Source organism: Garra rufa, chromosome 25 (assembly GCF_049309525.1).
Source record: "Garra rufa chromosome 25, GarRuf1.0, whole genome shotgun sequence".
Taxonomy (NCBI): domain Eukaryota; kingdom Metazoa; phylum Chordata; class Actinopteri; order Cypriniformes; family Cyprinidae; genus Garra; species Garra rufa.
This window is the reverse complement of record NC_133385.1, coordinates 21198709-21213733: the sequence shown is the minus strand read 5'-3', so window position 1 is coordinate 21213733 and position 15025 is coordinate 21198709. Positions and strand designations below refer to the sequence as shown.

At 37.6% G+C, this 15025-nt stretch overlaps 1 protein-coding gene across 1 annotated transcript in view; it reads right to left on the bottom strand.

The window, feature by feature from the left end:
- Positions 1 to 4567: 4567 nt before the first annotated feature.
- The window catches only part of LOC141301598 (interferon-induced GTP-binding protein Mx2-like), a 25373-nt gene continuing 14915 nt past the window's right edge, over positions 4568 to 15025 (bottom strand). Inside the window, exons 5-14 of the mRNA XM_073831798.1 lie at positions 6978 to 7132; positions 6753 to 6891; positions 6455 to 6653; positions 6212 to 6290; positions 5997 to 6119; positions 5666 to 5798; positions 5408 to 5554; positions 5179 to 5255; positions 4871 to 5080; positions 4568 to 4789 (exon numbers count right to left, since the gene is read on the bottom strand). Coding sequence (XP_073687899.1) covers positions 4568 to 4789; positions 4871 to 5080; positions 5179 to 5255; positions 5408 to 5554; positions 5666 to 5798; positions 5997 to 6119; positions 6212 to 6290; positions 6455 to 6653; positions 6753 to 6891; positions 6978 to 7132 — 1484 coding nt within the window. The remainder of the gene's footprint in view (positions 4790 to 4870; positions 5081 to 5178; positions 5256 to 5407; positions 5555 to 5665; positions 5799 to 5996; positions 6120 to 6211; positions 6291 to 6454; positions 6654 to 6752; positions 6892 to 6977; positions 7133 to 15025) is intronic.

Sequence of the window (15025 nt, the reverse complement as noted above, 5' to 3'; positions counted from 1 at the left end):
TTCATGTTAGATAAGAATGATATGGCGAATCTCAATAAGACATTGATATTTTTTTAATCAATTCATATCCTCTTCTTCTTATTATTATTGGTAAAACTTCAGAATATTGTTCTGTCATTAATGAATAACACAGGAACAAATGACACTATTAACTTAGTTACTATTAGCTAATTAGAATTCTGATTAACAAATCCGTAAGTAATAGTGTTCAGTTGAAAGTGGTAGTTCACTCTAAGCTAATCAGTAACTACTATTTTTTCATATCTTCCAAAGAACTACTAAGAACTACTGTATACAGGTTCATAATTAATGTGAATAATGCTAAATGTATAATTGATTCTAAAGTAAAGATCATGGTAACCCACTAGTAATGACTTCAGAATTTCAGAAGGAATTACTAATTATTTGGATCAATATTCTAAAGTGAAGATCATGATAACTCTCTAGTAATGACTGATATCATTGTAAGATTTTGAGGTATATGTAAGGTTTTGGATAATTATTTGGATCCGTATTCTAAAGTGAAGATCAAGGTAACCCACTAGTAAGGACTCAAGTGTTACCAAAGCCGTTGAAAGTATTATTATCTAGAACCTTACAAAAATCTCAATAGTTTTTAATGACTTTAGTCATTACCAGTGGGTTACCATGATCTTCTGTTCAACAGTCCAAAAGAAGTCCAATACAGTGCATCCATCCATAATAAAAAAGTGCTCTACATGGCTCCAGGGGGTGAATAAAGGCCTCCTATAGTGAATTGATGTGTTTTTGGTGTTTTTGGTCAATGATAACATTATAAAGTGAAGCAGGTAATCGAACTTGATTGCCTTGGGAGAGCATGGGACTTTTCACCCATAGATTCTTTCTGCATGTTACTGTACATTGTTACTCCAGTAGATGGAGCCAAACGACTGTCATTCACCTAACAAAAACAATTATGGTCTCCATAATTGAGTTTTGTGGTGGGGGATTGGTGTCTGGGGTAAATTGATCGTAAATTGAGTGCTTTTTTAAACATTCATATTTGTTACTGAAAACTAAACTATTACCTCATAATACGCCTGCAGCATTTCACTCTACTTGTTTTTTTTTTCAAAGATAGGTAACTGATCTTCTGAAAATGATTTTTACGTATGTATGTATTTAACCAGTGACAACAACAATGAACTCAAATTAAAAATAGTTGAATATACTCACAGGATGGCTTTGTATCAACAAGATGATCTTTCCACTTCTTGAAAACCTCCCAGAAGTTGGACAAACAAATTTTCCTTAATGATGAGCTCTCCTGATGATAAGGAGTTGATTTTATCATTTAATTTTTTTAAGATCTGTGAGAAGGAATGAATATTTATTACATTAGTTTCAAGTTTCATTATCATTGCATTTTCTCTAAGGTTAAATAGAGGTGCCAAATCCATCACAAACCACATTAAAGCATCCTATACACTCTTAAAAATAAAGGTGCTTCAAAAGGTTCTTTAAGCGATGCCATAGAAGAACCATTTTTGGTTCCAAAAAGAACCATTCAGTCAAAGGTTCTTTATAAAAAGACAAGTAAGAGATGTTTTTTTTTTAATAACCTTGAATAACCTTCTTTCTTTGGGAAAACAGAAAGGTTCTTCAGATGTTAAAGGTTCTTTAGAACCATTTAGACAAAAAAGGTTCTTCTATGGCATCATGAAGCACCTTTATTTTTAAAAATGTAGATTGTGTGTCACAATGTCAAAAATAAATCTTACTGAAATATGTAGCAGAAAACCCATGAAAGATTTACATTATCTAAAAAAAATACACATTGTTTTATTTAGATTTTAGACTGTGGGAACACCATTATTTTAGGTGCACATAAAATACTGATATGATGCCACATTGTGCAAGAGAAATGGTCATCACTTCTTTCTTTGCGTTACAAGTCTTAATACCCAGGGTTTCTTTTGAGGTCTTAATGTACTTATAGCAAAGTTCTTTTTTTATTTTTCATTCAGGGGTAAACAGATGTGAAAGGAAATTTCAATTTGAAGACCCTACAGAACTCTGGTCTCCAATCACTACGATAGTTGGCAAAGCCATGCTTGTGAATGCCAAGTGACCGCAGAGTGTCAATCAGATCAATGTATGGACGAATGCTCTCCTCTAAATGACTGTGAACCTCTACCTTCATTTCCTGACTGTAAAGATAAAAAGTGTACTTTTTATTTGCCAAGCCTCACAGATTTTACAGTATAGTTATTTATTCTCCTTTTAATAGTCTTTTATTATTCTTAATTTATCTGTGTACTAACCTTTCATTTTGAGAGCTATCACTATCTTCATCATCATTTTGAGCACTTCTTCAGTCTGAAAATAAAGAAAATATGCCTGACATTTTCTTGCCAAAGAAAAAAAAAGAGAAAAGAAATAAATAGTTAGTTCCAAAAATAAATAATATATTTTTTGTTGGCTCTTCAAATACATAACTTAGGTTTCCCCCAAATACAGTGTTTGAGGTGATGCTGAGGAGATATCAAGGAGAGTTTAAACCTGTGTGTCAGACTTGGTTACAGTTTATAAACAATGCAAAATGCAAGACAGACTAAACACTAATTTGCATAGGAAATAGCCTTCGTTTTGGTATATGTGGGTGTGCTTATTACACCTGCCAGTATAAGAAAATACGGTTTCTATAAATCATTTTTCTCTCAGATTATTTTGTTACTGCCCCCCGGACAACCATTGCCAGTCATACAGTACACAGATCCTATCCACTTGAATGTGGAAAGATTAAAGTCTCGAAAACAGTTAGTCAAGATTGCAATCCAAACAGAATGTGATCTTTATATGTGATCACAAACAAATTAGTGCAAGTAAATATAGACATTAAAAATTTTATACAGTAAAATGCTTGTTTTTTTTCTGTCTAAAAAAATGATCTAATATGACTAACAAATGGCAACAAATGGAGTGTATGCAGTCTTTATGTGCCTTGCCATCATTTTCACTAGCCTCCAAAGGTTTGTCTGTTTTAAGCATATTTTATATTAGCCAACAAATTATTAGAATGTTATGTTAAACCTAGTCTGTCATCTAGTTACACTCTAAAAAATGCTGGGTTAAAAACAACACAACTTTGGTTATTTGGCAACCCAGCGCTAGGTAAATATTGGACAGAACACATGGTGGGTTATTTTTACCCAGCTGGTTGGGTTAAATGTTTTTTTTACCAAACATGCTGGGTTATTATATTTAAGTCAACTATTCGTTAAAAATTATTATATTTTCGGCGCCTATAGCCTTGTGAGCAGCGCGCCGACATACAGCGCCGTTGCGCTCCGGGCGTCCCGTGTTCAAATCCCGATTCGAGGACCTTTCCCGACCCCGCCCCCTATCTCTCTCCCACTTCACTTCCTGTCAAGTCTGATCTGTCCTATGAAAATAAACGCCAAAAACAAATCTTTTTAAAAAATATAGTATATTGTTATCATAAAATGGACTGGAACCTATTAAAAACACACAGAATTACTAGTGGCAACAGCATAAATCAAAAGATGAACATTTATTATTAATCTAGAACACATAAACAAAACAGACAAAAATACAAATTAAATTTATTTGGGTGAATACAGCATAGTGTTCAACATTTAAACACATTTAACAAGCATTTTAGACATAAAACCCCTGCTGAAAAAAACAGCTAAAACCAGCCTAGGCTGGTTGGCTGGTTTTAGCTTTTCATTAGCAAAGGTCCTTTGTGGCAAAAGAAGGTTCTTCAGATTATAAAAAGGTAAGAAAGAGATGGTTATTTAAAGAACCTTTGACTGAATGGTTCTTCTATGGCATCGCTGTGAAGAACCTTTTAAAGCACCTTTATTTTTAAGAGTGAAGAAAACAAATTTTAAAATCCAATTAAATTAACCTCAGTACAAAAACGAATAAAATCCATTTATTTTATGCAAGGCAAAAGGCGTTTCATTCATGCGAAGTGGCCGCTGCTGATGCAGCTGACTGACGGAGGTGACGCAGTTGACTGACATCTCGTCCTTATGTTGCGTTGCGTAAAATAATACAATTTACAGCACTGTAAAGACTTTATAAAAGAAATAAAATGCAACAACAACAAACAAGCAGGTCAATCATTGAGGAAAAATTTTGATTTTAATTTTCAACAGATTACAAGAAAATAATGTAGGCTACTATAGTCAAAGCACTGATACTTCTAACTGATTCAGAAAACAGGTTAATGTATGCATATATTATAACAATCAAAAAGTATTAACAAGCTGAAGAAAGTTTTATGGGTTAAGTTGTCAAATCCTGCAACACTTGAACAAGCATGGAAAATGGATGGTTAGATAGAAGTTGTCAGATACATTAGATCACTCGGTCCTGGAGGGCCTGCAGAGTTTAGCTCTAACTTGCGTCAACACACCTACTGGGAAGTTTCTAGTATGTCTAGTAAGAGCTTGGTTAGCTGGTTCAGGTGTGTCTATTTCAGGTTGGAGCTATACTCTGCAGGACACCGGCCCTCCAGGACCGAGTTTGGGCATCCCTGCATTAGATGGATTTTCAGATATGTCCTCTAGTCAGTTCAAAAATTGGTAATTGCTTCCACAGCAGCAGTCAAACGATTTAGACGAGCTCTTAGGTCTTTGCGTCTTCTGCTGACGTCAGAGTCCTCAGACAGGAGCTCATGCACATCTGGCTTTTCCAATAATTTCATAATGTCAGTAGACAGGTGCTGAGCAGTCTCCTGCAACATGTAAAAGAAGATCATCAAGGGCAGTTGGTCAGCCATCCTCTGCACCACAACCTGAAAGAAAATAATTAGATAAGTTACGTCCTCACACCACAAGCACAGTGCAATTTGTTACTGAAAATTCAGAAGATATACCTCATAATATGCCTCCAGCATATGACTGTACTTGCTTTGTTTGTCAAAGACAGGTAACTCCTTTTCTGAAAAAGTCTCATTTGTAATCTCACTCAAGGTCTTCAGGAAGATGGGATCTTGAGTGTAGATCCTTTTTTCCATTTTAAACTGCTCTGAGATTCTCTCCTCAGCCTTTTCTAATTGGGTTAACTGAATGTTGTTGATTTTGTCCTATAGAATCAAGTAAAGAAGTACAAATGAAAGAAAAATGGACTAAAAATACAACAATTTTTAAAATATTTAATGGCCAACTGAGGGGCATTATTTACCTTAGTGATATTCTGAAGTACATGATAGTTCTGGAAACACTTATTCACCACGTCAGTGAATTGCTTGATGATGATGTCTTCGGAAGAAATACATAAATGAAAATGATAAATAGCCACAGATGTGCTAAAACTATTAGACATACAGTTGGTGATCTAATCTTTTGGTTTTATAATAGAGGTTCTCCACTGTGACCAGAAAGTCTTTAAAAATAAATATGTGTGATGGTACCTTTTATGTTGTTGAGTAAATCAATGGCTGGATCTTTAAGTTTTGCCACATGGTCCTGCAGAATCTTCTCAAACTTTGTATAGTTGCTGAAGCCAGGCAGTTCCCTCCCTCTGTAAGTCTCGCTCAACTGAATTGTTGAACTGTTAACTTTTGGAAACAATATGGATTTTTAATGAAATGAATAGACCTTTTTTCCATTATAACTCCAATAAAAGAACAGTAAATTATTGTGGTTCTTACATGTGAAAATATACTCACAGGATGTCTTTGTACTGTTAAGATAATCATTCCATTTCTTAAATTCGTCACGAAGCTGGACAAACATTTTTTTCTCAGTCATTAGCTCTCCTGATGATAGGGAGTTAATTTGCTCATTGAATCTGTTTAAGACCTGTCAGAAAAATAATATTTGTTTTATGAGCCTGTTATATTATCATTATAATTTCATGGACTAACGGATCTGTCTGCATCACACAATACATATTTTGTTCAAGAAATTTTTGGTGCATTTGATCTTGAACAGTTCCAGCAGATTGGACCCTGATGATAATTCTCAGAAGCAAGGAGATTTGCTGTCCTGAGGTCCTACTTTAATGAGGAATTCCTTGGCTCCCTCAAGGTCTTCTGGGGGTCCATACTCACAGTACTTTAGTGCCCTCCTTACACTCCACAACTGCTTATTTATCTGCTCCTTGAGCTGTGGCAGTGATTTCTGACAAAGATAGGCGAGACACAATTTGTTTATAGTTCAATCCATCCTCCAGATCATTAAATTCATGACATTTAAGACATTTAGAAACATACTTTGATATGATCAACAAGATCCTGGGTCAGTTTGACTGCAAGAGATTTAACAGTTGCTTTATTCTCTTCCAAGAGGCATCTGTAGAAACAAAAGGCACTTTTTTGCAAGAGGGCGTATTTTAAATTATGCTGTAGATTGATTTATATATCAGGACAGCTGTAGCACTTTTACTTTATGAGGTTAAAAGAAAAAAATCATTACATGAAAAATAAATTAAATTTAAATTCTTTTCAGTCTGTAACCTGAAATAGTCATGATTTTGGAAGAAATCTCTCTCCATTTGTGCCGCCTCCTCCAGAGGAATTTCATCATTGATCTGCTGTTGTCCTCTACACTTCACCATGATGTAACCTTTGAGGAGAGGAATCACTTTGTTGTTGACTATTTTCAGAATGTTCTTCTCTGTTCCCTTGTCTATGAGGTCTGGTTTGGTCAAAATGGCTGTGAGGAAAAATAGCTATTTTATAAAAAGGTAATTTGCTGACAAACGTGCTGTAAGATATTATGTGAGATTTTTGTGCAGATCATCTGTTTCATTACCGACAGTTCTTATGCCCTCAGGATCTACTTCTTGTGCCATTTTCAAGGCTTCTGTTGTTGCAATGTCAGTGTTACAAGGAACCACAACCAGGTTTATAGTCTCATGTTTCGTAATAAATTTCATGATCAGACGTTTGATCTACAAGACAAACACATAGTTTAAAAAAATGACTGATAGTAGTTTGACAATAAATGTGGTGTGCAAAATCACATTATATGACCCACCTGTTTTCCAATATCCTCTGGTTGTCCTTCTACTGGGACTCGGGCGATTCCTGGTAGGTCGATCAGTGTGAGGTCACACACATCTGGTGACATGATCTCTAAAGTGATGAGCTCATCACATATTCCTACCCCTTCTCCTGCCAGCTCATTCTGGGCTGTAAACAGAACTGCTTAATTAACTATGGAAAATATCCTATAAAGCAGTGAGAATAAAGACAGATTCATCTTAGACAAGCCATTGTAAAGAGGCTATATTGTACTTATTTGAGTGCAACCATTGCTTTGGGACAGTGCTTAATTTGTAAATGAATAATTGCCGGATCCAAAACAGCAGTTAAAAGGTGCTGTGACCAACAAGTTTCTGCATGGACTGCAGCCTATAGGGCACAAACCCTGGGTGATGGAAATGTATATTATATTAAAAATAAAACGTGTTGTCATAAAAATAAAATACATAGTCTATATGTAACAGGTTTTATTTTTAGAATCTAGTGGTAACACATTAAGGGTAAGACACACCTACTGGCATTGGTACGTACTTTTATTGCGCGCACCTGTGCAGCTCATTATTGGAAGTTAAAAGTTAATAAAAATAATAGAATATCAGACTGTCTGTCAGTGTATACGGGGGAGATGTTTGCAATAATTATGGCAATACGGTGGATTAGTGAAGTCAAAATATCTGAGGCATTAATATGTTCAGATTCTAGCTCAGTTTTAATAAGTTTAATTGAGCAAAAATCAGAAACAAGACAAGATATGATAATAGAGCTTAATCAAGAGTTATATTCACTCAAGCAAAATAGTATAAACGTACAGTTTTTGTGGGTTCCGGCCCATATTGGATTGAGAGGGAACGAAGAGGCAGACAATTTAGCAAAAAAAGCCATAGAACGAGAACAAGTTGATATCCAGATTCCCCTTAGTAGGTCCGAAATTAAATCAATTATCAAAAAGAACATTTTGACAGTATGGCAGCAGTATTGGGACACTGATACCAAAGGCAGGCATTTGTATCATATACAGTCAACAGTGGGTAAGGGAAGAGTATCAGGATTGAGCAGAGCTGAGGAGAACACAATCACAAGGTTACGATTGGGACATACAAGCTTGAATAGTACAATGCATTTAATAGGCAAACATCCAACAGGCCATTGTGAGGTATGTGACGTTAGTGAAACAGTTGAGCATGTTATAATGTACTGTAGGAAATATACTTTTGAAAGAAATAAATTAAAAGATGAATTAGAGAATAAAGAAGAGCAGTTTTCAATGAAGAATTTATTAAATTCAGATAGAAGTATAAAATCACTATTGTTACAGTTTTTGGCAAATACTGGATTGCACAAGCGAGTATGATTTTTTTTTTTTCTTCTAATTTAAATCCTGCTAAGAGGGCTGAGGGTGGACGGAGGAGCTGAACACGCAGCGCCGGATGAAGCTTGAAGAAGTCTCCGAGCGGGTAAGATTCGAGGGTGATTGCATATGGGTTGGTAGGGTAATCAGGAAATTTTGTAGTCAGGGTGTCAATGGTCCATTTGAGAGATAGGAGGCGGTAATGCACTTATAAGTCTGCGATCCGCCGTAAAACAAGAAGAAGAAGAAGAAGAAGCAGCTCATTATTGGGAGCGCGTGGATATATGCCTTATTCAGCCCTTTAAAAGGTGTCCGTGTGGGTATTGTGTATGACTCCTCGAGTGGATGTTTGGCCTCTGTGGTCGGAGACTGTTTTTTCAGTTAACTTCGTTTGCCTTCTCCTGGTGAGTTATTTGTCTTAACGTTTGTATTGTTAGTTTGAAGTGATAGTCTAAAGAATGCATTTATCATTAGGAGAGTGTGTGCGTGAAGTGACGAGCGCCGTTCGCAAAGTCTGCTCTATTCTATGAAATTCACTTAGGAGGTAAGGAGTTTGTTTGTGTGTTTTAAAGATTTCGTTTTTAAAATCTTTAATTTGTCTTATATTTGTATTTTAGGTGCGGTCTGAAGGTGCTAGCTGTTGTTTCGTATCCCGTATTTGTGGCTGTTCTTTGAATTGTCTCACCTACCGCCTCCTTGGCTGTGTTTATTCATCGTGTGCATTTTTATTAAATGTTACAGTGTTACTATTTCTGTGCACAGCTGACGGCGTTATCATCCCCATTTGGATCCTGATCTAACGTTTATAGATATTCAATTGATCAGTACGTGACATTGTGAATTTATGTGATTCTTTCAGCTTGTTTCCTGTGAAAGTATCTTGGTCCATGTGTATGTTCACAGGTGAACGGATGGGCTGTAATATTGACGCTGAACGGACGGGGAGTTTGTATTGATTTGTATTGGTTTGATTTTCACTTGCTTTAATCATCTTTATACACCGATTTGCCGTGTGGAGTGTCCCCTATGTGATGGTGTTATTTATCAGAATCAGAATCAGAATCAGAATCAGAATGAGCTTTATTGCCAGGTATGTTTGCACATACTAGGAATTTGTTTTTGTGACAGAGCTCCACAGTGCTACAGAATGACAGTGACAAGACGATACATATTATAAAAAGAACAATATACAAGTATACAAGACAGACAATGTGCAAAAATAGCAAAGACATTTGAATGGAAGTAAGTATGTGCTTTAAATAAATAACGGAAAAATGAATAAAGAATGTATAGTGTTGTATGTTCCACGATCAAGTGTTCATGAGATGGATTGCCTGAGGAAAGAAACTGTTTCGGTGTCTGGTCGTTCTAGTGCTCAGTGCTCTGTAGCGCCGACCGGATGGTAACAGTTCAAAAAGTGAGTGTGCTGGATGTGAGGGGTCCAGAGTAATTTTGGCAGCCCTTTTTCGTACTCTGGATAAGTACAGATCTTGAAGGGTAGGGAGGGTAGTACCAATGATTCGCTCAGCAGTCCGGACTATCCGACGTAGTCTTCTGAGATCAGAATTTGTAGCTGAGCTGAACCAGATGGTAATTGAAGTGCAGAGGACGGATTCAATGATGGCAGAGTAAAACTGTTTCAGCAGTTCCTGTGGCAGGTTGAGCTTCCTCAGCTGGCGGAGGAAGTACAGCCTCTGCTGGGCCTTTTTCACAATGGAGTCTATGTGAATGTCCCACTTCAGGTCCTGAGAGATGGTGTTGCCAAGGAACCTGAATGACTCCACTGTGTTTACAGTGCTGTCCATGATGGTGAGTGGGGGGAGAGCAGGGGAGGTTTTCCTGAAGTCTATGATCATCTCCACAGTCTTGAGCGTGTTGAGCTCCAGGTTGTTATGACTGCACCAGACAGCCAGCTCTTTTACCTCCTGTCTGTAAGCAGACTCGTCACCGTCCTGAATGAGGCCGATAAGTGTGGTGTCGTCTGCAAACTTCAGGAGCTTGACAGAGGGGTCTTTGGAGGTACAGTCATTTGTATACAGGGAGAAGAGCAGTGGGGAGAGGACACAACCCTGAGGGGCGCCAGTGCTGATAGTCCGGGTGCTGGATGAGAATTTTCCCAGCCTCACTAGCTGCTGCCTGTCTGTCAGGAAGCTGTTGATCCACTGACAGACTGATGTGGGCACAGAGAGCTGAGTTAGTTTGGGCAGGAGGAGGTTTGGGATGATAGTGTTGAAGGCTGAACTGAAGTCCACAAACAGGATCCTCGCGTAAGTCCCTGATTTGTCCAGATGCTGCAGTATGAAATGTAGACTCATGTTCACTGCATCATCTACAGACCTGTTTGCACGATAAGCAAACTGCAGGGGGTCCAGTGAGGGTCTGGTGATGTCCTTCAGATAAGCCAGAACCAGTTTCTCAAACGACTTCATGACGACAGATGTTAGCGCCACAGGTCTGTAGTCGTTAAGTCCTGTTATTTTGGGTTTCTTTGGAATGGGGATGATTTCAGAACGTTTGAGAGAGGCGGGGACTTCACACAACTCCAAAGACCTATTGAAGATCTGTGAGAAAATGGGTGCCAGCTGATCTGCACAGGTTTTCAGACAGGCTGGTGTGACACCGTCAGGGCCTGGTGCCTTTCTTCTTTTGTTCTTTTTGAAGACCTTGCGTACCTCATCTTCACTGATTTGAATGGGAGTTGCAGGAGTGGGGGAGAGGGGTGATGTTGGAGGTGTAAATGGTGTCTTTTCAAACCGACAATAGAACTCGTTCAGATCGTCTGCCAGTTGCTGATTCTGCAAAGTGCTGGGGGATGATGTCTTGTAATTGGTGATGTGTTTTAGACCTTTCCACACTGATGAAGAGTCACTGGAATGAAATTGGTTCCTTATCTTTTCGGAATAATTTCTCTTTGCCACTTTGATCTCCTTTTCCAGTGTGTATTTGGCCTCTTTATACAAGACTTTGTCCCCTTTCCTGTAAGCATCATCTTTGACATGACGAAGCTGTCTGAGTTTTGCAGTGAACCATGGTTTGTCGTTGTTGTAAGTTAAGCGAGTCCTGGTAGGAATGCATAAATCCTCACAGAAACTGATATATGAAGTAACAGTCTCTGTAAGCTCGTCCAGATCAGTAGCAGCAGCTTCAAAAACACTCCAATCAGTACATTCGAAACAGGCTTGTAAAGCCCGCTCTGTTTCGTTGGTCCATCTCTTTACAGACTTTGCTACAGGTTTAGCAGATTTAAGTTTTTGCCTGTAGGTTGGTATAAGATGAACCAGGCAGTGATCAGAAAGTCCCAAAGCTGCCCGTGAGACAGAGTGATATGCATTCCTTATTGTGGTGTAACAGTGGTCCAATATATTTCTATCTCTGGTCGGACATGTGATGTGCTGTCTGTATTTTGGAAGTTCACGGGAGAGATTTGCTCTATTAAAATCCCCAAGAATGATTAAAACAGAGTCCGGGTGTTGTTGTTCTGTCTCTGTGATGTGATCAGCGAGTTTCTGTAACGCCAGGCTCACGTGCGCTTGCGGTGGAATGTACACACTCACGAGAATGAACGAGCAAAACTCTCGCGGCGAATAGAACGGCTTACAGTTTATGAAAAGCGCTTCAACATCAGAACAGCATATTTTCTTTAACACTGTTACATCTGTACACCACCTCTCATTGATGTAAAAGCACGTCCCGCCGCCGCGCGATTTCCCCGTCGATTCTGCGTCGCGGTCTCCTCTGAACAGCTGATATCCCGGGAGATGAATCGCGCTGTCCGGTATAGCCGCGTTCAGCCAGGTTTCCGTGAAACACAGAGCAGCAGAGTGTGAGAAGTCCTTATTTGTCCGGGAGAGCAGAAGGAGTTCGTCCGTTTTGTTTGGTAGAGACCGGAGATTTGCCAAATGTATGCCTGGCAGTGTCATCCTGAATCCACGCTGACGAAGCTTCACGAGCGCGCCGGCGCGCTTCCCCCGCGTCCTGCGCGTCCTGCGCGTCCTGAAGCCTTTGGTAAGCGCCGCCGCTCCGCCAACTATGATGTTGAGCAAAACGTCCGAATAATCAAAAACCGGTAGGAGATTTTGTGGTATGTTCTGCCTAATGTTTAGCAGTTCATCCCTTGTAAAACTGATCGTGTTTGCAAAACAAAAAACAGGAAAAACGAACAAAAACACTAAAACAACTGGAGAGCTAAGCACAGAGGCTGCCATTCGCGGCGCCATCTTGTTCAGAACATTGCCATCTTGTTCAGAACATTTATTGCGGTCTCTTTGTGACTGTGGGTATTTAATTGGTAATTGTGATGAGACCATTTTAAGACTGTCTTTTTAATATTGAGTAAACCATGGTGTGAATTAATAAATGTGTATTTATTTTTATTTTTTTTTGTAAGTCACGTCTCTGTCTTGAATCAAAACGAACCAGCAGGGGTCCTTCATTTTGTTGTAACTTGTGTTAATAGTTTCCTTATTTTCCTGGGTAATAACCTAGGTGGCGTAGTCGGCTTTTATTTTAATATCCTATAGCCAAGGGTTACATATGAAAGGTGTAAATATAAAACATATCTGAAATAAATAACACATTTTAAAACAGATGTAAGGCGCAAACAAGTTTACAAAAAGGAAACCGAGAACCAAGATGAGAGAACGCGCAACCTGCGAGCATGCACAAATAAAACACTTTTCGGAATTATGTCTAACTCTTTCTGTATGACCAAAATTAGTGGAGTATTTTATGTTTCAGCTATTCGATCGCGCCGGTGCCTTGCACGCGCACACCCACCACATATTCTAGCTATTCAAACTTGACATTGCAGTCTGTACATTATCAAAATAAAATACAGTCAATCAAACATTTATAATGTTACTCTGGTCAATTTAAATAGTCCATAGCCTAGTATAATCGGTCCACTCTGCTGGCGCATTTTTGCTGAAGGGGATTTTTTTTTTCTTCCATCGATATAGGAACGTAAAGTACAAAGCCTAGTCTACATTATAAATATTTTAGCATTCAAATACATTGCGAATATGGAAACACTTGGATTTATGCCGAATTACAGAGGTACTTGAGCCCAACGCCTGGTATTTTTAGTTTCGCTTTGTTTTGGTTTCTCAGCTTTATAAATTTTGTTACATTTAAATTATTTGTTTTGGAGTCAGAGTTACTAACTTATAGCTATGTTTATAGTGTTGACAATGTTTATACATAATATTTCGCTTGATTTGGTATTATTTTTGATATTACAGTCTCTTTCTAAACGTTCCGCTTCTCACTAAATATGATCTTGCCAGCAGTGCATGTTTGGAGAGAGTGGGTTAAGCGGTAAGCACCAATCAATGAGAGCGATTTTGAATTTAAAAAAGCTGATTGGTCGAAAATATGTTGAGGACCAACACACATCCTCCAAACACATACATAAACCTGCGCTTGCTCTGTCTCGTATGCACGCACGCACGCCCTGTCAAGATTTAATGCACTTGTTAATGTCGGATCTTTAAAAACAAATACTGGAACGCAAAATTTTCCGGAACAGGATCCGGCAGGGTCCGGCTCAAATTAAGCACTGCTTTGGGATTAATAAATGAAAAATTAATTGTTTACATTTTATATTTAGTTGTGTGCCTTTTTTGCCCTCAAGTACACAGTTTGTGCATCCAGTGCTTATTCAATCGTTTGACTATTTTACCCAGTAATTGTGTAGCCTACTGCTTATACATTTTTAGCTTAGCAACATGCTGACAACTAGTGTTGTTTTTGGCGGCCAATTTTAATTTTAGTTTTAGTCTAGTCTTTGTGTGAAGCTGTCATTTTAGTTTTTATTAGTTTTAGTCACGTTCATACTCTTTTTAGTCTAGTCAAGTTTTAGTCGACTAAAAGTCTGAGAATTTTAGTCTTATTTTAGTCAGAATTACCCATGACTATTTTCGTCTAGTTTTAGTCGACGAAAACTGATGACATTTTAGTCTAGTTTTAGTCGACGAAAACTGATGACATTTAGTCAATTTTTTGTCAATGTAAATTGTTTTTTAGTCTATTTTTCGTAATGCAATCTTATTTAACCCAGTCAATATAGTATAAGTACCTATAGTATACACAAAACCAAAGTTTTCTTTTAGCCAAACCCATTTCAACCTTACCTTATAAGCTCAAGAATACATCCATTCCAAACATGGAAGATGCTCTAATTTGAAATTACGACATTTATTTTATACACACACATAAATTGAAATAAAATAAATAAAAACAATAAATAAAATAAAATAGCATCACATGACAATGCCAGAAAAAATTATATATATAAACATTCAAGTTCAACAAACGTGACTGCTTCGAATTCTGATTCAAATAACACGAACCCCTTGCGCAGGTTTCAAGTGTCATTCACTTCTTTATTAAGAATAAATCATAATACGAATACATATGTACATGTAGTTTTGTGCTTGTTCATTTTGTAGTAATTCCCGCTTCAAAAGCACTTCTAATTAATAATAATATTAATCAATTTAACAATATTCTTAATTTACTTTGATCCTCAATGGCTACACAAATCATGCTTGTACTTTTATAAGTTTCTTTACAGAATAATTAATTTGTGTACGTGAAATATTTCTTATGGTTTTCGTAGCACATATTGATGCATTTTATGAAACGGTCTAAAAATCGCTTTGACATCTGGGACGCAAAAGAAACGTTTTCCA